The sequence below is a fragment of the Polypterus senegalus genome, chromosome 10 (assembly GCF_016835505.1).
Source record: "Polypterus senegalus isolate Bchr_013 chromosome 10, ASM1683550v1, whole genome shotgun sequence".
In the NCBI taxonomy this organism is placed as follows: domain Eukaryota; kingdom Metazoa; phylum Chordata; class Cladistia; order Polypteriformes; family Polypteridae; genus Polypterus; species Polypterus senegalus.
The window spans coordinates 37,198,191-37,222,318 of record NC_053163.1 but is presented as its reverse complement, the minus strand read 5'-3'; the positions used below and the strand labels follow the sequence as shown (position 1 = coordinate 37,222,318).

The window sequence follows — 24,128 nt, the reverse complement described above, 5'->3', positions numbered from 1 at the left end:
CCACATAAAATCTGTTTCTGGAAATCTCCAAATAAGTTCTCTTTCTTGTTGCAGTAAGAGTTCCTAGTGGATAACTGCCTGTAAATCCTGTTAGTGCTGGAGAGGGAGGGTCTTACGTAGTGGATAAGATACCAGCATGAGTAATCAAGTAGGTGTGTTTGCTCTAATTTTGGGATGAGGGCCAGTTTGGGGTGGGGTGTGGGGGGGGGGTGCTGTGAGGGACTGGCATAATATATAAAAAGGCTGCATTTAAAATGAAATGTTTTCTCTAGACAATTAATTCTGACTGAAGGTTTTGGAAAACAAGGATCACCAAGGTTTTGGAGCCAGTTGGTGGTGGTACAGTGCTTTTGTTCCAGACAAGTACAGTGAGTACACTAACGAAACAGAAATGACTTTAAGACACACACGCAGAACTGATACTGCTGCCTGTAAAACCTGAATTGTACATTAAATCTGCTTAAAGTTATAAGACATCTAACATATTCTGTGCCTATAGGGGGTGCAATATATTATAAATTTGGTATAAGGAAAATATAAGTAACTTCATATTATTGTATACCTAAATACTGTTTACATTTTCTGCAATTTACTGTGTTTGCTGTTATTGGCAGTTTCATTGGCATGTGTACCATACAACATGCATACATCTCTGCTCTGGTTATACCAAAACTAAAATGATGAATTTAAGAGACCAAATCAGGGTTGCTGTGTCCAGTTTTGAGATCCATGTTGCAAGAAATGATATTTGAAAAATTCCAGGCCTGTGGAGTATCAGGTATGCTGTGAGGAACATTGAAGGAGACAAGGATTGAGAGGTGACATGACGAAAATTGTTAAGTTCTAGAAAATAAGTAACTTTGATGGCACGTGTTCTTCTACAACAAAAAAAATGATTGCTTATTGCTCATTTATAATTACACAAATCTAAAATGATTCAACCTCAATTCTATAATTAGTGAAGATGTGAAGATTTAAATCATTAAAGACCCTTTCATCACATGTTCTTCTTTTGCATGCGATCCTCATTATTTTGTAATGTTTCACAAAGTGAGAGTTGAAGGTGCAAAGCACCTTATTTAACATTACCAACCAAGTGCCATTTAAATGTCAAAAAAGGCTCACAAGGCAATGTGTTTAAGTTTGTAATGTAATTAAAATTATTTTGTAAGGTCATTTCTGTAAAAATTGTATTTAAGGAGGTTAGCACAGTGGTTAATACTGCTCAGAAAACAGGGATCAGATATGGGGTTTAATTAAAGTCAGACATTAAAGGCATATAGGTTAGGTGAATTGGCGATGCTAAATTCCACCTAATGTGAGTGTGTGTGTGTGTGTGTGTGTGTGTGTGTGTGTATTCACCCTCTGATGTTCTGGCATCCTTTACAGATTTTTGTTTATGTCTTGTGCTCTATGCTTCTGGGTTGGCATCCACAACCCTGCTCTGTATTCAAAAACTATGGTAATTTGTAAAGTTTCGCAATATCAGAGCCAAGGGCTTTTAAATTAATTTGATGTTTTTTTAATAATTAAAATGTAAAAATTCAGGTGAAATGAAAATATTTGCCCAGATTATCAAGTTACATTACACTTTTTAACATGATTTACAGATTATGATGTATATTGGAACCGCATTTAGCCTAGTGCTTTAGTACTGCTATTATAAGGCTACATAACCCTTACTGTGAATTCTGGACTAGGCAGCGCTGGTGTTGAATTTACATGTTTTCCCTAATTTTGTCTAAGTGGGTTTACCACTGAGAACATTGTTTTTCTTTCCAAATTCAAAAGACACAGTTTTGTGGTTAATTGGCAACCATAAATTGTCCCAGTGTGGGAGTGTGCGTGAGTGTGCAATAGACCCCCACTGTTAGGCTACAGCTTTAAATGACTCTGTATAGGTCCTGACAATGGATGAATGCACAAAATTCAGTAGAATTACCCTCATTATAAACTTACTGGAGGGTGTGCTGCTGGCTAAGAGAGGGGCTTATTCGATCTGGGAACTACAAGGCCAACAGGAATTACATAAAGGCATTTGACTTACAGACCTTGTTGGGACCTGTTTGTGGCTTTTGGTTCATTTCTTTGGATTCTCATTTGGGGTACTTTAGTTATAGGGTTTGTGTTCTGGTTGCATCCCGTTTTGCATCCTGCTTTACATCAGATGCTGCTGAGAAAGTCTCACTAGCCCCTGAACTCTTGAACTAAATTAAGCAGATTTGAAAATGGATGGATGGATGTGGTTTTATGGTGGTAATTGCTGTTGGTACTTCAAAGCCCCAGAGTACCAGGTTCAAATCCTGGTCAAGCTACTATCTCTGGAGAATTTACACATTTTCCCCCAAATCTGCATGGCCTTGTTTCTGAGTGCTGGGGCTTTCACAAACTTGCCACATTTTCAATTGGTTCACTGTCAATGCGTGTGTGTGTGTGTGTGCACAGTATGTGTGAGAGTGTTTCCTATACTGGACTCTTACACAGTCCGTGGTTGGTGCCTGCCTTTTACCTGGTGCTGTGTTTGGATATGTACCAGTCCCTCATGGCCCTCATTTAAGAATGTGATGCATGGATGTGTATTTTAGACTATGCTTAATGAGCAAAGTAAGAAACAATTTTTAAAATTAAATTTGTAACACTCTGTTTGCCTTTCAATTTTTGATTTGCAGAAATTATTATGTTTCCCAGAGCAGCGAATAGTTGATCAGATATTAAGTCTCTTATTGATAAAATTATAAATTGCAAAATGGCTGAATAAGGGTGGCAATTTATCAAATGTACAGTGATTATCTTATGCATCGTAGAGGACTGGAAACATCACACTACTGAAATATAAAATAAATATTTCAAAAGAAAGTACAAAACAACGATGTGCTGTCACATATGGCAAATGAAGTGCAAACAGGGAAAAGTTTTTTCTACTTTTCAAACAGATAGGAACACGATTACTGTTACTGTGATGTCATTTCTTTCTAGAAGGCTACAAACAGCAGTTAAATACCAATTTATATACACCATTATGGTGTACTCCTACTCTAAAGGGTGGATAGATTCCACAGATTTTAACACAAATATGTGTGCTTGTGTGTGTGTGACGTAAATGGATGAAGTCCTTCATTTGGTCAGTTTAATGTGGCCACCATTTTTCTCCTTCACACTGTTCCCATTTCTGCTCAAAGTAAAGCCAGCATGTACACTCACCTTCCTGCTTCTCATTTAATGTTACATTATGCATAAAGGAGACATTCAGACACTAATGTATAAAGGGAAGAAGATCCAGCCAGACACACCTAACTTCATTGCAGTCCCCCACTGGAAACCTCCATTCATTGTAACTTGCCATTTATATCACATAATGAATAAACCTAAATGAAAGGTTTTATAAAAATTATACAATCGTATGCATCTGAGCTGGTAAACCTGCAGTAAGGTAAGATTACACAGGTAGATATTTTTTAACAATTTCAAACTGAAATAACCATACAATATTTCATATCAATAGAAAACGATTCACTATATCCAGTGAAATACCATTCAACTAATGTTTATTTTTGTTTTCATTGGACCTGTAATGGAGGGATCTCTTTAAATATGTGCTGACAGTAAATTTAGTGCTGTGAAACTCTGAAGAAAGCCAAAACAAGCCCTTATATTTACACTGTAGAACTCAGATTCTGTGTAATATGAAATCGTGTTCAGGATTAAGCTAAACTTTTCACTGTCTATATTTTTCTTGGAACAACATTTGTTTAATCAACAAGTGCACACGATCCATCTTTCTTACCCTTTTCTTTCTTTCTTTTAAAACTCTGCCAACTCTAATTGAGGCTTATTTGCCTTTTGCTGCAACTGAGATGCATTTAAAGGATCTGAGTACACCACTTTAATTCAGCCTAGAGTTTCATTTTTTTTTAAAAATGAGAAAAATAAATTTAATGGTCTCCTGTCCTATGTAAAATATCTTCTTCATGTGCTAGTATTTTGAAGGTTTGAAAAATAAACACAAGTTGGCAAGAAATTGCCTTTAGTAAGTAAAACTGAGGTATGTACTGTATATCAGCACTATAATGCAAGCTGAGCAATAGGAATTTGTACCTTTTTTTCATTATATAACATAACAAAACATTGTTAAACTCTTTTAATCTAATTCAAGAAGTTTTCTTGGATTTCTTTATGAATCCAAAAGATCACGTATATAACAAACCAATATGTGACGAATTGTTTTATAATGAATAGTTTCACAAGACGGAGATATCAAAGACAGAGCTGATATTCTTGCTTATCCAAAAGCACAGCATGATTCGTTGCAAGCGGCAGATCCGGGAAATGACTAGCACATAGGGCCCATAGGGGGGTTGGTGAGCGAAGCGAGCAGGGGGTAGAGCCTAGTATTAACAGAAAAAAACGTTCTGAAAACAGTGAAGCTCAGAAAAGTACAAAAGGCACAGCATGAAAAGGCAAGGGCAATCCAAGGCAAAAAAAACCCCAATTCACAAATCCAAAAATCTAAAATATGAAGTCAAAAACAGAGCATAAGGTTAAAAATGTATTAAATTCACAAAAGAAAATAAAAATCACAAAAGGAAGCTCACCAATTTTAGGGCATTCAATGAATTAAGGTACTGCGGGTTTTCCTCACTTTTACAGTGTTGAGGGCATTCCCTTGAAGGCGAAGGGCAGGTGGCCCCATCTCTGCCCACAAAATACAAGGGACATAACAGAACAAGCATAGACGCTGTAACAGTAGGGGGCGCTATCGCTCCCTTGAACCCTCAGGTACCACGCAAAACACCAGGTAAAAGTCCAATTATTATTATTTTTATTATAATAATTGCTTGCACCAAGCACCCTCCAGTCCACACTACTCATATAATAACCAATACTATCAATTACAATAATCAATCCTTCACTCCCAGACGCGTTGCCACCCTTCCACCCAGCTCAGCTCATCGTCTGGGAGTTCCCAGAGTTCTTATATAGTTCCTGACCCAGAAGTGTTTCCCATCCTTCAGTCCACGATTCCTTATCACAAAAGTCCTTTTCTTCACCCCGGAAGTACGTCATTCCTCCTGTCCATGTGACTCGGACGTACTTCCAGGGCTTAGGGCAAATAGTAGTCCCTGGTTCTCCCTGGAGCGACCCCTGGTGGTCCCGATGTTATCCAGCAGGGCTTTACAGGAAAACTCCATAGTCCATGATGCCCTGCTGGAATTTGAAGCATCTCCATGTCGCAGGGAGGGCTCCCTCTGGCGGCATTGGGGTATTGGCCAGGATAAATGGCCGGCCTTGGACCACAACGCATAGTTATTAAATAATACATAAAACTAATAAGAAATATAGAATAATAAACACAAGTAACATTATTAACATAAACAAAAGAATCAAAAACCCATAAAAAGGACATCTCTCCACCACTGCCCCTTCAGTGCAGAGTGGGGAGTGTATCTCTTCTCCTTTCCTCAATTCCAGAAAAATTTCTTTAGTCTTGTTCATGTTCAAGGTGAGGTTGTTGATGAGAAAACAGTCATCCAGACTGTTAATCTCCTAATGGTGTACAGTCTCTTCATTGTTCTTAATGATCTGATGAATGTGGTGTCTTCATTAAATTTAATGATGTACTGTAATTAGAATCATATCCAATTGTACAGTCATAAGTGAATAGTGAATAGAGCTTTGGGGTCAGACAGCAGCTTTGTGGAGCTCCTATGTTCATTAACAGTAGTGCTGATGTTTTCTTTCCATCCTAACTACCTGAAGTCTACCTGGTTTTTAACTGTATTCACTTACAGATGGAGCTGTGAAGGCACGATTCCCTGGGTTTTACACTCAGGTTGGCAAGGATGGTGTCATTAAAGGCTAAGCAATAGTCAATAAATATCACCCTAACATACATGTTCTGACTATCCAGGTGATGAAGAGCAATGGGGAGGGCCTGTGATATGGCACCATCCACAGACCTTCTTTGGCTAGTAAGCAAACAGCAAGGGATCCATAAGACAGGAATAATGCTGTTGACATATGACAGCACAAGCTTTTCCAAACTTTTCATGGCCTCTGAGGTGAGGTCAACAGGGCGGTAATGGTTCAAACATGTAACTCTGAGCCTTTTAGGCACGGAAACAATGTTGGTCTCTTTGAAACCCTGTGGGGTGGTTACATGTTTAGGAATGAGTTGAAGATTTTAGTGACAATTCCAGACAGCTCTTTGACACAGATGTTAAGCACTCGTTGTAATCTGCCTGGTCCTTTTTTGACTAGTGCTAAGCCAGCCCTAACTTCAGCTATTCTATAGTAGGCAGCATGCTTCAGTAAACATGCTTGTGGGCAAAGTAAAATTCTGAAATGTATTTGTTTGATTTTGGTTAAAAAAAGTTGTAATTCTGCACTTTGTTTGCATGGGACTGCTGTCCTGTACTTTTTAATTTTTTGCCTGTATTTTACTTGCTATTTCTCCCTTGCTAATCTGCCTTTTGGGCGGCATGGTGGCACAGTGGTAGCGCTGCTGCCTCGCAGTTAGGAGACCTGGGTTCACTTCCCAGGTCCTCCCTGCATAGAGTTTGCCTAGATGTTCTCCCCGTGTCTGCGTGAGTGTCTTTGGACATGCAGGTTAGGTGTATTGGCAATCCTAAATTGTCCCTAGTGTGTGCTTTTAGTGTGGGGGCTGGTGCCGTGCCCAGGTTTTGTTCCTGCCTTGTGCCCTGTGTTGGCTGGGATTGGCTCCAGCGGACCCCCGTGACCCTGTAGTTAGGATATAGCGGGTTTGATAATGGATAGATGGATAATCTGCCTTCTTTACCTGGCACCCTGATTTATGCCCTCAATGCTTCTCCATTGTGTTTCATTGCCCTTTGTAGAAGTCATTTTACTATGGTTTACTTTTTAATGTTTTTGACTCCTTTCCTATTGTAATAGTCACAGGGACCCTTGCCTAGCCGGCACGCCCGTAGACTGAAAGGACCGGGAGAGGAGCAGTATCTCCCCTGGAACACAAGAGGGCTGCCATCCTGGTGGGTGTCGAGGCTACAGGAACAGAGCTTGGAAGCTCAACCCTGTGGGGGCCCATGGCCACCGCTAGCAGGCACCTGTATATTTGTTAAGCCCGGACTGCAGCACTTCCACCACACCAGGATGAGCTGCAGGAAGACCATCAATGAGCACCTGGAGCACATCTGGGTTCAGTATAAAAGAGGCCGCCTCACTTCCTTCGGGGAGCCGGAGTTTTGGGTTTTAGAAGACTGAGCTTGCGGGAGAGGCATGGAGGTGGCAGGAGAAGAAAAAGTAGAGAAGAAAGTAAAGAGAAAGAAAAGGACTGAGCATTATTGTGGTGATTTGTGTACAGTGTGCAAAAAAGGAAGAAGACAAGGCAAAATAAAAGTGTGTGTCTTTGGACATTGAGTTTGCGTCTCTGTCTGTGGTACGGTCTGGCATTCTTCCATACTATCCTTTAGGTTATTCTTGTGTTTCAAGATAGGCTTCACATGTTTTGATCTCCTATGTACTGAGGTAGGAGATCACAGCATGTAATATTTTATTTTTACTTCTTTGAATTTTCTATCTCATCTAGATCTGCATCACCATGGCTTACACTGCAAAACTAAGCATCACCTAAGTTTCCGTCCTTTAGGTTTGTTTGCTGCACCATGGAAGCCAAAAATGAAATTACATTCAGTAGGCAACCATTTGTAGTCAGCCAGTTCAAGCCTGAGAGATAAATTAGTGTTGACTTTTATAATCCATCCATCCATTCATTTTCCCTCAACTGCTTAATCCATATCTAGGTCATGGAGAGCCAGAGTCTGTTCATGAAGAATATATTGCAAGCAAGCCAACAAGGAATTTATTGTAGGACACACTCTTTCATCCACACATACACTATCATAAAAGAACCTACTAACCTCATGAGCACATTTTAGGGTTTCATAGGAAAACCAGAGCATACTTAGAAAAAAAACACAACGGATATTTAAGGAGAATATGCAAACTTCACAAAGACAACAACAACATTTATTTATATAGCACATTTTCATACAAATAATGTAGCTCAAAGTGCTTTACATGATGAAGAAAGAGAAAAAACGACAAAGTAAGAATTAAAATAAGAGAACACTAATTAACATAGAATAAAAGTAAGGTCCGATGGCCAGGGAGGACAGAAAAAAAAAAAAAAAAAATCCAGACGGCTGGAGAAAAAATAAAATCTGCAGGGGTTCCAGGCCACGAGACCGCCCAGCACCCTCTAGGCATTCTACCTAACATAAATGAAACAGTCCTCATTGCATTCAGGGTTCTCATGGAAGGATTCCATGATGATGGTCATGTGGACTTTCGGCCTTTAATCCATCAGTGTAGGGATATCACGGTGCTTTGAAGACGGTTTTCATACCCTGGAGAATACATCTATGCAACAGCATCACACATCACAGGGCCAATTTTCTGTAATGATAGCATATATTTTTTAGGTGCCTGAATAAATCTATTCTTAAAATTGAAATTTATTAGAAGACTCTAGAAGATTTATGATAATTTGGGTGCATTGAATAACAACTGATTACTGTTTAGCACCATCAATTACAATTCACATGGTAAATTAATCAGTTTTACTAGCAAGGTATTTATGAGCAATTCTATAGGATAAGAAGCTGAGACAAATAATATTTCACAGCCAGGCGTGTGACTTAATTTGTTAAAGTAGACTGTTTACAAAGGCAGAACTCTTTAAACTTTTTTAATGTGTTTCAAAGTTGAAAGCAAGTCTTTCACTATACAACATAAAGACCATTTTTTCCACAGCTTAACATACTACTTGCCAAGTTTTTTAATTTCTGTTTTCCAGGGAGACTGATTGGATAAGAAGAAGACGAAATGCAAACCCTGCTTTTGGCAACGCTCTTATCTTTGCTGGCTGCAATAACCTTTTGCTACGGTAAAAATATTTTCTTCTGTTTCAGAGTGGTTTGCTCTAAAGTTTCACACTGGTTATACACCAATAGTAAGAAGTACAGTATATATTCCATAGGCTTGAACAACACTACAAGTATTTTAGAACATTAGAACAATCTAGATGAGAACAGGCCATTCACCCCAACAAATCTCAGCAGCCTTATCTACTTAATTCTTCCAAAATAACATCAAGTCAAGCTTTGAGAGTCCCTAAAGTTCTACTGTCTACAACACTACTTGTACTGAGAAGTCAAGCAAAATGGCACCTTTTATTGGCTAACTGAGTTGCCTCGAAAGCTTGCATATTGCTTGCATATTGTAATCTTTTTAGTTAGCCAATAAAAGGTGTCATTTTGCTTGACCTCTCACTGCATTCATTATGGCTAACACAGTACATCACCCTAGTACTACACTACGTGGTAACGTATTCCATGTGTCTATGGTTCTGTGTGTGAAGAAAAATTTCTTTATGTTTCTGTAAAATGTACCTTTAACAGGTTTCCAATTGTGCCCCTGTGTTCTTGATGAACTTGTTTTAAAACAATGGTCTTGATTCATTGTACTAATTCCCTTCATAATTTTAAACAACTGACTCATGTCTCTTCTTAATCTCCTTTTGTTTAAACTGAAAAGGCTCAGCTCCTTTAATTTTCCCTCATAACTCATCCCCTATAGCCCTGGAATCAGCCCATTGGCCCTTCTCTGAACTTTTTCTAGTGCTGTTCTGTTATTTTTGTTCCCTGGAGACCAAAACTGCACACAGCACTCCAGATGAGATCTAACCAGTGTGTTATAAAGCCTGAACACAACCTCCTAGAATTTATACTCTACACATTGTGCTATATAGCCTAACATTCTCTTAGCCTTCTTAATGGCTTCTGAACACTGTCTGGCACTTGATAGTGATGAGTCCACTCCAACTCCTAAATCCTTCTCATAAGGTGAACTTTAGACTATCAGATCTCCCATTGCGTATTCAAAAGTAATATTTTTATTTCCTACATGTAATATTTCATATTTACTTATATTAAATTTTATCTGTCATAGATCTACGCAAGACTGTGTGCTGTCCAAGTTCCTCTGTAATAACTCAACTGATTCCAGATTATCTGCCATTCCACCTAGCTTATATTTATATACAGCATATATATTTATATATATATATATATATATATAAAATCCTAAGCCTAAAAGTGCAACGATTTTATGTGACGCTTTTATGTCATGCTTTAAAAACCAACATATATATGTCTGGTATCATTCTTTTCAGAATTTATTAAACTTTAATGTGATGTTGTTAGATTTTCAGGTTCTTATTCCGTTTTTAAATTATAAACAAAAATATCAAGAAAGTCATGGTTTTTATTTTTGATCGAGTAAACTTTCTTTCACAGAAACAAACTATTAACAAAAAATTACCTATTCATAACACTGACATTTGTATTTAGGTGATTTAGTTAGCTGAAGGTCGAGGCGCCGGGGGGGCTTGCCCCACTAGTATATATATATAAATATATATAGTGTCAAGGATGCCAGGGGCGACGACCCGGCCAGGACACCTTCAGGGACCGGAACTGGGCGTGCGTCCAACTGGGATCACGTGGGGGCTGCCATCCTGGTTGCTTTGGGGGCCATGGGTAGAGGGCTTGGAAGCCCAACCATTGTAGGGACCCGTGGTCACCGTCAGGGGGTGCCCCAATGCCTTGGGGACCCTGGACCTCAGCACTTCCGCCACACCAGGAAGTGCTGAGATGAAGAAGAAGAGGGACACCCAGAGAGCTTCCGGGAGAACAGCCGGCATTTCCGCCATATTCCGGCGTGTCCAGGGAGAATGCCGGGAAACACCTGGAGCTCATCCGGGATCAAATAAAAGGGAAGGCATTGAGTGGCCAGGACTGTGTTGGGGTTTGTGTGGCACTTGAACTTGTGTAAATATTGTATATAATAAACGTGTGGTGGTGATTAATAACATGTCCGCCTGTCTGTGTCCGTGCCGGGTCCACAATAGTTATTTATATTCCAATCTAAATCAATTATTTACTTTAAAAATAAAGCAGCCTTAGCACTGACCCCTGTAGGGCACCACTCTTAACGTTAGCCGATACACACCATAACCCTCTACTTCCTGTCTTTTAGCCAATTCTGTACCCATTGTAACAGATTCAAAAGGAGACAGCAAAAAGGTTTGGGGTTTTCCGGCCCCGTATATTGCAGACGATCCACAATAAAGAAAAAAAGCAGGTCAAAATACAAACAAAACAGTTCATATGCGTGACGCCGTATCATGGCGTCGGCGGCCATTTTATTAGGGAGGAGCCGGAAGTGGAGGAATGCTGGGAAGGACCGTGAGGGAGGATGGGATTGATGACGTCAGGACAAGATGGAGGAGGAAGGGTGGAAGTACCGTACTCCGGTCAAAACCCGGCTTAGGGTGGAGGAAGGTCCTTTCTCCTATGAGGAAGCAGAGGGAGAAAGTTAGTACCCCGCCATTCCCTGCCGGCGAATGTGTCCCCAGGTGCGTTCGAATCCGTCCGCGGTCTCCTACTCGCGTGTGCGTGACACCATCTACACACTACACCCAGAATTCCTACTTCTTTCAGTTTGATACCCTAACCTCTCATGTGGCACCTTATCAAATGCTTTCTGAAAGTCTCAGATAAATAATTTCATATGCTCAACTCAAACCTATTTGAATCAAAACTTACCTTGGAAAGTAGGGAGCTTTTTTTAGTCTTAAGAATCTAATTATTCCAGAAGCACAGTGTTAGATCAATTAATGATAAACTGCAGATGCTGCATTCTTAACATCTTTGGAATGTTTCTTATTACCAGAATAACATGACATATGAATACATCAGTTGTATAGGATTTAATGAGATTTTTGTTAAAGCTAGGTATTAAGTTACAGTAGCTTTACAATAAAGTGTCATTGTAGAATGCCCTTGAGACAGCCATAAATCATTTCATAATAAAATAAACTGTATAAATGATGTGTATCACTCACATCACCCTCACACACATATGTAAAGGTGGATCATACCAAACCTGAATCCTGTTGGCCAGGTAATTCACAGAGCCCTAGGGCACTAAACAGAACAGTCACTCTTAACTCCGATTTAAACATTGTGGCCACACAGTTCTTCAGCTGGTGGGTAAGAAACAAGTACAGTATAGTGTATGTACTTCAAAATAAAATGGCTTCTAGTCTGGGATTGATACTTACATTGTGCCTTTGACCCCTAACTTGAGTCACAGCACCCCATGACTCTTGTTATAACATCCTTGTTGTAAATTTACAGGATGGTATGCTATTGGCCACAAGAGGGGCTTGTTCAGCCTGGGAACTACAAGACAAATCAGAAATTACAAAAAGTCTTTTGATTTCTTGAGCTTGTGGGCACCTTTTTGTGTTTTTGGTTGTTTTCTTTACATTCTTGTTTGGGGTTCTTTGGTTATAAGGTTTGTTGTCTGGCTGGTTTCTGCTTGCATCTAAAAGACAAGTATTCAACTAGAAAAATGTTTACTTGAATATTTCTTCTAACCTGCTCAGTCCTGCCTTTGTTCATATCATCTACCCTCAGGACCTGCAATATTCTATGCATAAAACAGCCACACAGCAACATGATCTGAACTGTAGTCAAGCACCACTAGGCAAGAATTACAAAATCCTATCTCTTTGGGCTGGACTCAGATCTTTAAACTTAGACTGAATTTACAAGGCTTGGGTGAGGCCCAGTAGGTATAGGGCAGTTACAAAAGTATTTGAAAACTTAGAATTATTCGTTGTTGCAAAACCACAAGCAATACACTTTTTTGTCAGCCAGTTAATAACTGCTGATGTGTTTTACTAAATATTAAAAGATGGGAGTATGCCACAGAGGACTCAGACCTCTCAATTTTTCTTTCTCAGTCACGTGGGCAGCATGTGATTAGCCATTGAGCGTTTCAAGGAGTCACATCCACTTTCAAGCCTAGTACTTAAGTGGTGAGTTAAGCCAAAGATTTACTGAGGGAGTGGAAGTGCCACCCCAGCTAAATATAAGTCACAAGGGTCCCTAATACCCTCTGTTAAATAGCTGTACCAATGAAGAACAACAGGTCAGATGACAATTGACTAAGGTCTTATAGTGTAAAATTCTGGAATAACAGGTCATGACAATACTGTTCACCTGGACATGAATTACTGTACTGCTCAACTTCAGTCTCTTAAAAATATTTCCTAACCTGTCAATGTTGAATTTAAATATTATGTAGTTGTATATTATGAGCTTAGGATCCCCGGAGCGTGTTAATTTCATCAGTATTTATTGTATTTTATATCTCATAAAATACAAATAATTACACCAAAAGTGACGTGGAGAGACAGAGATTAACTAGACTGCCAAACAGCTCCAGAAGAATTGTTTACTGACAAAGTGGCAAGATGACCAAATACCGTAGGTCATGCTTCTTCTGCGTCACAATACTGGATTTCAATTCTTAACCAGTCCGTGTCTGTGTGTTTTTAATCCAGGCACATTGGTTTGACTACTACATTACAAAAACATGAACGCTAGGTTAAATGGCAATTTTCAACTGAACCTGAAAGAGTGAGGGTGTGCGATGTGTTAATGGTGCCAGCACCACATCAGCCCTAAATTGGATTAAGTGATGGATAGATAAATGGATTGGCAATTGCATACTGTATTTAACAGCTAAGGTGAAGTGCTACAGGAATGAAATCAATTGTTTGTGTTCAAACACATCTCTTGCGGCGTCCCTGACTGGAGGCTCAACCACCAAGCGTTTGGTCATCACACCCTTATCTGTTGTTGGAATTCCAGCTACTCGGTACGTGTCAGCACCATCCGGTACCTTTTCACTCTGCATTCCTTTTTCAGGTTCAGTATGGGACACACTCACCTGTACCACTACATCGACTTTAGGAGATTCTCAGGCCAGGTCTGTACATGTAACCATCTAAAGCCTTCAGAGGAGCCTTGCCATCTTCTATACCATCAGGGTCATCTTATGCAAAAGCTCCATCACCTCTAGGAGCGACTGTTTGGGCTGTAATACAAATTCCAGCTCCGATAGGTTTGGCCGTGGGATCAGGCTTTGGCCGTTTCTGACTCAGATATAGCTGTCTGACTTCCTTATAACATCCTTACCTATTGACAGTAGTTTGGGATGAGCCTCTCTTTCACTGCTGAATTTTTGCTATAGTGGCTTTCCAGATTTTACTGTGCCTTTGACAGGTTCCTAATTTGCATTCTTTTGTCTTTGTAGATTCCCATGAGAGTATTGAATCCAGGGAAGGTAAGGCTTTATTGGAGTGTTTTTGTTAATTACATACATCAGTAAACCAAGAGTGAGAAATAAACCAAAAACATAACAATATACAATTCAATATCGAAGCCACCAGGCCAAAATATGTAATTAAAATATAGTAAAGTAAAATATAGTATAGTGTTTAAGAATTCTGAGATTCAGACACATCAAGTAGTTTCTAAAGTTGTTTGGAAAATAATTTAACATAAAATTCTGCTCTTGACTGACTTTAATGGAGACTGTAACTTCATGCAGTCCTGGAAAATAAATTTAGCCCCATCATTGTGATCAAATGTGCACCTAGTTCTAGGATAGAATCTGTAGAAAATAACTGAATGTGAATTTTGATAATCACTTCCTTATTTTTGTGCAGAAATCTTTATGAATCCCTATCAGGCCAACTCCTTCATGAACAGATACAACTATCGGCAGAGGTAAATAAAATTGTTCTTCTCACTTTTTGCAGTGCTTGAACTTTGTGTTAGTTTATATTTCCTTGGTTTGAATAACTAATTGGATAAAAACCATCCATTTTATCAATATCTGCCTTCATGTATCTAGACACAGAGTCAATGTGGCCTCTTTGTCAAGTTTTAAGAGGCTTAACACAATGTAAAGAAAGATAATAAATTGAACTAGAAAATATGCATCCAGCTTATGAAACACCTCATACAGTCTGCATTCTTTACGTCCTGGTGACCCAGTAGCTTCCACTGCTTCCGCACAACCCTGGAGTGCTGTGTTTGAATCCAGGCCGAGCCACTGTCTCTGTGGATTTCACAAATCCTTTCTGTGACTGTATTGGATTTTCTCCGGGTGGTCAGATTTTTCTTCCATGTACCAAAGGAATTTTTGTTAAAATTATTTGTAAAGCTTATTGATCCTGTATTAATCAGTATTTGCTTGAGTATGCCTGGTGATGGGCTTGTGATTTAAAATAAGTTTCCCTGGGATAGGCTATAAGAGTATCTTGTTTGAAAATGAATTGATAGATTTTGAATTGAGTTTGAGAGTGGTCATTTTAAAGAATTATATGTCAACTGGCATGATAGGTTCATTTATGCACATTACCCAAATTATAATTTCCTTAATTCATAAGAAGAGGTTTGAAGCACTTACAATAAATTAATTAGGGTGTAGTTTTCAGACTTATACATTACATTTTACATAAGCAGGAGCTTACTTCTTTGAGGCAAAAAAAGTGCATTTCAGAAATATCAGAAATGGTTTGTACAGAGGTTTGAACTGCATCCTTACAGCTCTTCAGACCTGGGTTCAAATTACAGTGTGGAATGTATACATTCTTCCCAAGACTATGTAGGGTTATGTGAGATACTGTCATTTCCTCCTGCATCTTCATAAAATATCTTATTCAGATGGGAAGGTTAGAGTTGCCAGCAAAGCATTACTTTGTAGAAAACATTCATAATAACCAGCCTAAAAATAAATACTATGTTTTCAGGAGGAACTAGCACGCTGTCCAGGGTTTTCTTTTCCTGCTTTACATCCAATTTTGCTAGGATAGAACGCACATCACCCAGTACCCTACTTGGAGTATACATAATGACCTAATATATCCCAGAAAATTGCATAAAAGGCAGGAATGGATGCTACATAAGATACTAATACTTATTTAATTTGCCTTTATATTGTCTTAGGCTTCCAAGCATAGAACAACGCCACATACACTAAAACATGTAAAGCTGGTATATTTAGTGAATAAGAAGACACAAGTCATGTTCCTTTTTTACAACACTGTCTACCCAATTTGGTCGCTCACCAATATGCACAACTGAAAAGTACACAAAAGCACTTTCTTCCCTTCTTACCTCCCATCTATTTCTCTTAGCTTTTCATTTTCCTCCTGTCTTCACCCAAAACTCTCCTCCCAATTCTGCACTCAAAGTATTCTCACCTATGGAGCATCTTTAAACATCCTGTCCATGTGACATGCAGCCTATGCATTTTCTGAAGGAGCACCAAGACAGATCCATCCTCTAGTAGCCCCTGGAGTCTCTACACCTTTTAGCACTCAGTTGCCCTCAAAGCGTAGTGTGTCCAAGGATATATCTCCATACAAAAAGCAACATTATCCCTCTCAATGGCCCACCTCTCCTTGTCAGCCATCCTCCAAATGAACACAGCCTGCTCACAGCCTCTCTTGCTAGTGGTCATGTTGTTGCACCTATCAGCCAGGGGGTCTCTCACTCTCACTTTAGCTGTCTCTTAACTGAAGGTCAGGCATTCATGTCCTATTTTGAGTTGCTAGTCCCATTCAGTTTTTAGGAAGCAGTGCATTCTACTGCACAAGTTACAAAACTTTCACCTGGGCCAGGATGGAGGTGGTTCTCATATCGTCCATATAGGGTCTGAAATATGTGTATTGTGGTTTAGGGATTTATGAATGCGTAAAATACATTTATGTACTTAAATTGTATGCATAATCTTGTTCGACAATGATATATTTTTAGCATCATTTTTGTAACATTGCCATTCTTTTTATTGCTTTCAATTGCAAATGTTACCATGCTGTGTATTTTTTAATGGTCATGACTGAACTGTGTGTTAATGATGGCTTGCCCTGATAGTATGTGACAACTGGTAGAGACATCAATTTATTAACAAGACTTTAGTTTTCTACTCCCAACGTCCAAGTTTCTGGATACTGTGCAAATATTTACAGTGCATTTAACTATATAAACCTCACTAGAGGAGCTTAGGACCTCACATGTTTTCTTTGACTTCATTTTTGGTTTGTACATTGGACTTTGATTTATTTATTTGTTTGTTTGTTTGTGTTTGTTTGTTTACTTATTTATTTATTTTTGGCTACTGACCCCTGCCTGTCCTTGAGTTCACTTTTGTCTCATAACCTAGTTATAATTTATTCTACAGCTACCTTTTGCCATTTTAGAAGAACAGCAATTATAATCAGAATTCGGTAAAATAATGAGCCTCATCATAGTGAAGGACGTCATGTTAGGACTGTATTTAACTGCTGTAGAGGGCATTAGGGATAGAGGCCTTATTTTAGAAATGTGTTACAGACTCCAAAGCAGACAGTAGTTTCTTTTTAATCATATAAAACAGAAGGTTTAGACTGAGATATTATTATGATGGGGGACTTTAATTACCCAAATATTGATTGGGCTAACCTTACAAATAGATTAAAAGAGCAGGAGTTTTTAGATGTAAACAGAGACTGTTTTTAACCTAGTTGCTTAAAACACCAGCAAGAGAGGAAGTCTGTCTAACATTAGTATTTTCTAATATCCAGGATATGAATTCAGGGTGTAGAGATTATTCAATCACTTGTGTGAGATGACCCATAATATAATACACTTCACAGTGTTTTGGCAGAGAACAGATGCCAAAACTAAAACTGGTAAGTTTAACTTTAGCAGATTCAATTTTGAGTAGATGCAGCAAAATCTGAAAGGGATTAACTGGGATAAGTTTTTAAATGTTGAGACAGTCAAGGGGCAGTGGAACAGGTTTAAAATGTTTTGCATATAATAGTTCATTCCAAAATCTGGAAACATTTAAGAAATAGGCAAACTCTCCAGTCAGAAAATAAGGAGATCAAAAAGAACCTAAAAATCAGTTGTATACGGCACATAAGACCAATGACTCCAGTACCATCAGTAAGTTGTTTGAGAGCATGCAAGCACCCATTAAAAAAGATATTAGGGAAGCTAAAAGGCTGTTAGAGAGAATAATTGTAAAAAGATGAAAGGTGACCCAAATAGATTCTTTAAGTATTTTAGTACTAAAAGAACAGTCAAGATGGAGGGAAAGTGTATCATAAACACTAAGGCAGAGTTAAAATATTACAGAGCATGAAATAGCAAATGCTCTTAATTTTGATTTTTCTAAAGTTTTCACATGTGAAGCAGTGAATATCCTCCCAGCAGTAACAGGGACTACTAAGGAGGTACAGAGTGCTTTGGAAATCAGGGAGGGAGGAGTACTATTTAGACTAAATAGGGTGAATACTAACAAATCACCAAGACCAGATAACATTTGTCTTTGAGTGCATCACAATTTAGTAAGCAAAAATAAATCCTCAACCAACTGGAGAGATTCCTAACGACTGCAAAAATAGCAAATATTATCCCATAATCTGAAATGGGTGAGTGGGCACATTCAGGTAACTATAGGACAATAAGTTTAATGTGTACCACAGGTATATTAATGGAAAAATTAGGGAAAAGATTAATCAGAATATGTCTAGAACAGGTGAATTAGCGAATAGTCGATGCGTTCAGATTGGAGGACATGTTTTACTACTATGTTGAAATTTTATGAGGCTGCAACAAAAGATATAATCAAAAAGGTGCATATGGTTTTATTTACATTATTTTTTCAGAAAGCATTTGATAAACTCTCACATGAGAGGTTGAGAATCAAAGTAAAAAAAGTCAGAGTTCAGAGCTTAGTTTGAAGATGGGTAGAAAATTAACTAAATCACAGGAAGCAAAGGGCTATGGTGTGAGGAACCTTATCAGGATAAGATGATGTTAAAAGTAGTGTCTCTTAGAGGTCAACTCTTCTTATATTTTTAATATATATAAATGATCTGGATAGGAAGTTTGCAGGTGATACCAAGGCAGATGGAATAACGGATAATCTACAATCCGTTCAATCAATATAGAAAGACATAGACAGAATACAGGTTTCAGGATGTATGTGCCAGATAAAATGTAATGCAAGTATGTTGTTATGGGTTTGTCCAGTTTTGCACACATAGAGTGCAGTGTTGGGACATTTCATACACAGAATTAGGCAGACCACATTAGATGGTCTGTAGGCAACATGATCCCTTGTCAGCAGTGTGACGGGACTACGTAATCTGTATTATAAATGTGAGCACATGTCATATCTTTTGTGTAAGCAGGGAGATGTACCATTTTCTGTTGGTTTACACAGGGAGCTTCAAACAATTAGTTTTTGCAGGTTTGATGGTTGTCTCTATGCCTGGAGAGGAGGTTCTGGAAATACATCTCTCAACGTGTCATCATTATTTAGTATCAGCTGAAGTTGTCTTATAATTTTGCAAACTACTTCAAGATGTGGGTTATAGGTGAGAACAAGGGGGATGTGGTTTGTTTTGTCTTTGTTTTTATATGCCAGAAGATTGTCATATGGCAGTAGCTCCTCTTATTTGAGTGTCTGTTGTTTTGGGAGTATATTCTTGTCTAATGAAATCTTGTCTAGGCTCCTGCAATTGTTTATCCCGGTTTGTCAGGTTTGAGCAAATATGATTGTAACCTATTTCTTGCCTCCAAATGATGGAGCGCCTTATATGTTTTGGGGTGGAAGCCATCACCTCTCAGGTATCTCCATCTGTTATTTGCTTTATGATAAATTAGATGTCACAAGGGTTTTATCTTTCAGGTGAATGTTGGTGTCAAGGAAGTTGACTTCTGTCTTTAATTTAGTTTTACGTTGGGGTGTTACTTGTGAGCAATTGGCCCCATGTTCAGAGCTATTTCCTGCCTTGTTGTCAGGGCTTCTTTGATAAGTTTTGGTCCACTGAATTGGATAAAGGGGGAATATAACAACATGTGCATTTGTGTATTTCAATATTAACATGTCACCTGGAAAAGAAATGTTTAATGTTGATATTGCCATCTTGTGTTCAGTATTAGTATTACATACTCAGTACTTCATGTTAATTTCCTGGATTGTGAAAGACAACACACAAAATGTATGTTTTTAATCAAATACCCATTTAAAATTTCTTAGATATGTAAATTATTATTTGTGCTTTAAACAGATCAGATGTTTCCTTACTTACAGCATCTTTTAGTGGAAGTTTGCATTCCACTTGTTGGAGGCCTGTATTTGTATCTCATGAACATAAAAAGGGGCTTACAACATGTGCAGGAACCCCATTTCATGATTCTAAGAAACTGAGATGCATTTTTAAACTGGACTGTTAATGAGGCCTTCTGTTGTGATGAATACAGACAGGCAATCATGAATTATGAATCATGAATTGCATGAATTAACTTGGTTCTGTAGTTTACTGTATGGGCCTCTATGTATGTGTGATGCAGCAGTTTTTGTTCAGTTTCCAATTAAGCAACACTTCTTTACCAAGCCCATTTGAGCTGTACTTTCATGAAGCATTTGATTTTCTGTTAGCAGAAAGTCCTTTTAATTTATTAGCCTTTGGTTATCGTTTGTTTGTGTGTTTAGTATTTTCTAGTCTTATTTATTTGATTTTATTTTATGATCATTAGACTAATGATAAATTTTACTTGATATCTCTGTATGACTTAATGTTTGCAATTGTGTAATATGTGGGTAATATCTGGTTGTTTGGTTTCCTTCCTAAACTGCCATTAGATACTACACGTTTCAGACATTGAGTGAAGGGACTTTTCTGTATGTAATGAACATCAAAAGCTGTGACATAACAGTGGCTGCAGGTTTTCATTCTAACTATCTTCTTAACAGACCCTTTAGTTGTTTCTTTTTCCTTAATGAGCAGCCAAACAATAATGAGACACAAAACAAGGCTCCACATGACCAGCTGACCTGAAAGTAAAGAAAGGCGAAGGTCTCAGTCATGTTGGTCTGCTCAGGTCACCAAAACATCTTGACGTTGGTCTTAGAAAAAACAGAAACTCAACAGTCTGCAGTGGCAGAATGAGAGCAGCAACTAGTCCTGATATTCAATAACGGCTTTAATTAACTACAAGAATTGGCTTCTCATTAAGAAACTAGTTGGAATGAAATTGGCTGGAGTTTGTATCCTCAGTTTAGCTGGTCATCTGTCGGCTCGTTTCACATCTCATTTCTGTTTGGCTGCCATTTAATCAGGAAAGGAATCAATTCAGAGGACTGAATCCTTAAAACAGGACTATTAAAATGAAGGGAAAAGGAGTTAATTAGCAGTGATAACTGCTGCACTGATTAGGAATAGGTTTAAAATGAAAACCTGCAGCCACTGCGGCCCACCAGGACTGGAGTTGGACACCCCTGACCTACAGTATGCCCTCAGGGCAGGGGTCCTCAATCTACAGGTTTTTGCTCCAACCCAGTTGCTTAATAAAAAGCACTTATTGCTAAAGTAACACTTCTGCTTCACTTTAGTGATTTTGAGCCCTTATTGCTTAATTTTGTCTTAAACAGCTATTTTAAATGCTCCTTATTATCAATAACATGCAAATGACAAGAGAGAGCAGCATTTCTCCATTTAGCTTATTTACATTTACACCTGTGTGTATTTATCTGCACTATTGGTTTAATTAAATACTTGGAAGAAAAATGAAGAGAAAAAAGTGAAGGACTGAGAATTACTCGTCCATTTTAGCCTTCAAATCATTTGCATGATAGAAAGGGAAAGAAAATCTAGGATATGAGAATGACCTGACATAGCATAGTTAATTTAATTTCATAGCTTGTTAGTGCTTTATTGGCAAGAATTGCTTTCTAATTAAGCAACCAGGTCAGAACAAAAACCTGCAGCCACTGCGGCTCTCCAGGACTGGGATTGAGGACCCCTGCCTCAGGCAACATGATAGAGAAATAGAGCAAACAAGAGAAAGAGTTACACTTTTAATTAATTATCTATTATAGATATTACGCTCAAAGTATAAAGAAACATAAACAGAGTACAATACGAGTGTTGGTTACAAACCAATATAAGTTAAAAATGCTAGATATGTACTCACCAGTGGTGCATTAACTTATAGTTACATTCAATTCTTTCTGGTCAGTTCTTCATCTGCACAGGCCCAGGCAATTTGTTTTCTCAATATGGCTGCTGAGACACAGTTGTCTTCTCAATGTGTAGGAATAGCAAAAGAGAGAGGTGGTCTTCTCTTCATGGCAAGATGGCAAGAGAGATTAGAGAGGCTTAGTGACCAACTCCAATCTAAAATCTTAGATCAATGGGTGCGGGCAACTCCCTTAGTTCATTCAGTCCTGTTTTGACATGACTGGACCAATGGAGTACAGAATGGCCAACTGCAAACAGCCACATTTCAGTCCTCCAGACCCTGCTTCATATTAGCTAGGTAGCTTATGGCTTTCCTGCAAAAAATGGCTTAGAGGCTCATGTGATGTTAGAACAAAGTCACCTTAGCCAGACTAGTTAGATGTATACCCCCAATGCCTCTGCCATAAATTCCCCATCCTGAGACATTACTTAACACTGTCTCCTAAAGACTTGGGTGTTGGTTAGGTAAGCGTCAAAGCTCAGCAAAGTAAAACATGCCTCTTGAAATACTATGTAGTACAAGCTTAAACCTACTCTTAAAAGACACAGTGCATACAGTTCTAACAATAATTGCTCCTGGCTATTGACCTGAATTGCTTAGATCTGCCGGTTAGTTGTCTCTTATGGTCCCTCTTTCTAAGTGTAAAATTAAGGGGGACAAGGCTTTTGCAGCTGTTCCTCATCTGAGGAACTCTTTACCTCATTCCATTAAGGAGTCACCTCCAAATGAACTGTTTAAAATGACATTGAAGACTCATTTCTGTTCTCTAGATTTCAATGACCTTCATTGATACTGATGGTTTCCTACTCTTTGTCATCTTCTTTCTTTTCTTTAACTCACCACTGGCTGTGTTTCATTTTATTTTATTGTACTTTATTTCTATTTATTTTATGTATGTTCATTGTATGTTTTAATGTAAAGCACTTTGGCTACAGCATTACTGATGTTGTCTGAAATGTGCTCTATAAATAAATTGACATTAACAATGGCATCGACATCATTGCTATTTTATATTTGTCAGATGCAACACACAAATGTACTGTAGAGCGCTATACTATAGGTCTTGCTCCACTTTTCTGACATACATTTCAGCCTCTATCTAGTGTTGTCAATTTAACTAAGCTCTCTACCTTTTAAAGGTCTTTGATAAATATCATAAAAGTAATACATGAGGGAAGAGTGTAAGAACCCGAAACAAACAAGGGCATAGGGTTTTAACCTTTTAAACAATACATTTTTAAGCATATCTCTGAAGGGGAAAGCCCATTAGGTTTACATTTAAATAAAGATTCACTTGCTGTTCAGGCACTATGTGCAAATGAATATTCTATGTTCCTTAAAACTGTTATTGTTTCATGGTTCAGAGCATATCTTTTAATGTTAATTTTCTGTGTGTACTTCTGTGTTTTGCTAGGCTGTTGAATGCCTACAAGAAACCTTTTGAACGTCAAAGGGAGATATGTGAAGATTATAGTCCTTGTGAAAACTTTGCTAGATTCCGTGGTTACAACAGAGCCTACCAGCATTTCTTTGGAAAGCCAGGCCAGACCACGAGGAACCGCTACTGAAAGATAACACATCAAGACCTACTCACACAGACAGCATAGTTAACAATGGTGACAGACCACAGCTCTACTAAAACATGCCATGCTTGGGACGTTCCTAGTCAATGTCTGTAAGTGTAGCTGCCTATACAGTAAATACCAAGAGCACTAAATAATTGAGTAAGTGTATAGCTTTAAAATGGAAATCATAATGTACATTCATGTATCAATATGTATGTTGTGCACACATTAATAAATGCTTTTGTCATGTTTGGAAAATAAACACATTGCAAAATTGTTTCAAAATTTGTTCCAAAATATGTGCCACTTTTTAAGTGTCTGTCCTGCAACAAAGGAACAACTAAAAAATGCCAGCAATGTGGTTAACATGTTTTGAAAAACAAGTGTGAAAATTTGGAAAATCATTTAAAGGAAGTAAGTCTATTCAGCTATCAACAAGCAAGAAAATTATAAATGTAATGTGTGCATAGTAATTTCTGATTGACTATAATAAACTGTAACTCTAGTATTTAGTCTCATAATACCAAAACAACTTTGGATAATTAAATCCTCTCAGAATAACGTTTATTTTGTGTGTGTA

General features: G+C 38.2%; 1 protein-coding gene across 1 annotated transcript; it reads left to right on the top strand.

Annotated features, from left to right (window-relative positions):
• Positions 1-257: 257 nt before the first annotated feature.
• LOC120537083 (matrix Gla protein) lies at positions 258-24,113 on the top strand. The gene is made up of 5 exons (XM_039765725.1): positions 258-368; positions 8,834-8,923; positions 14,209-14,238; positions 14,624-14,684; positions 23,398-24,113. The coding sequence occupies exons 2-5, from the start codon at positions 8,863-8,865 to the stop codon at positions 23,549-23,551; spliced, it is 306 nt and encodes a 101-aa protein (XP_039621659.1). The 5' UTR covers positions 258-368; positions 8,834-8,862; the 3' UTR covers positions 23,552-24,113.
• Positions 24,114-24,128: the final 15 nt, after the last annotated feature.

Excerpts from the sequence above, each read along its gene's own strand:
- LOC120537083 (XM_039765725.1), top strand. The coding sequence starts at position 8,863 with ATGCAAACCCTGCTTTTGGCAACGCTCTTATCTTTGCTGGCTGCAATA. Across the intron at positions 8,924-14,208 it reads TGCAATAACCTTTTGCTACG|ATTCCCATGAGAGTATTGAA; the intron begins GTAAAAATATTT and ends TTGTCTTTGTAG. Across the intron at positions 14,685-23,397 it reads AGATACAACTATCGGCAGAG|GCTGTTGAATGCCTACAAGA; the intron begins GTAAATAAAATT and ends GTGTTTTGCTAG.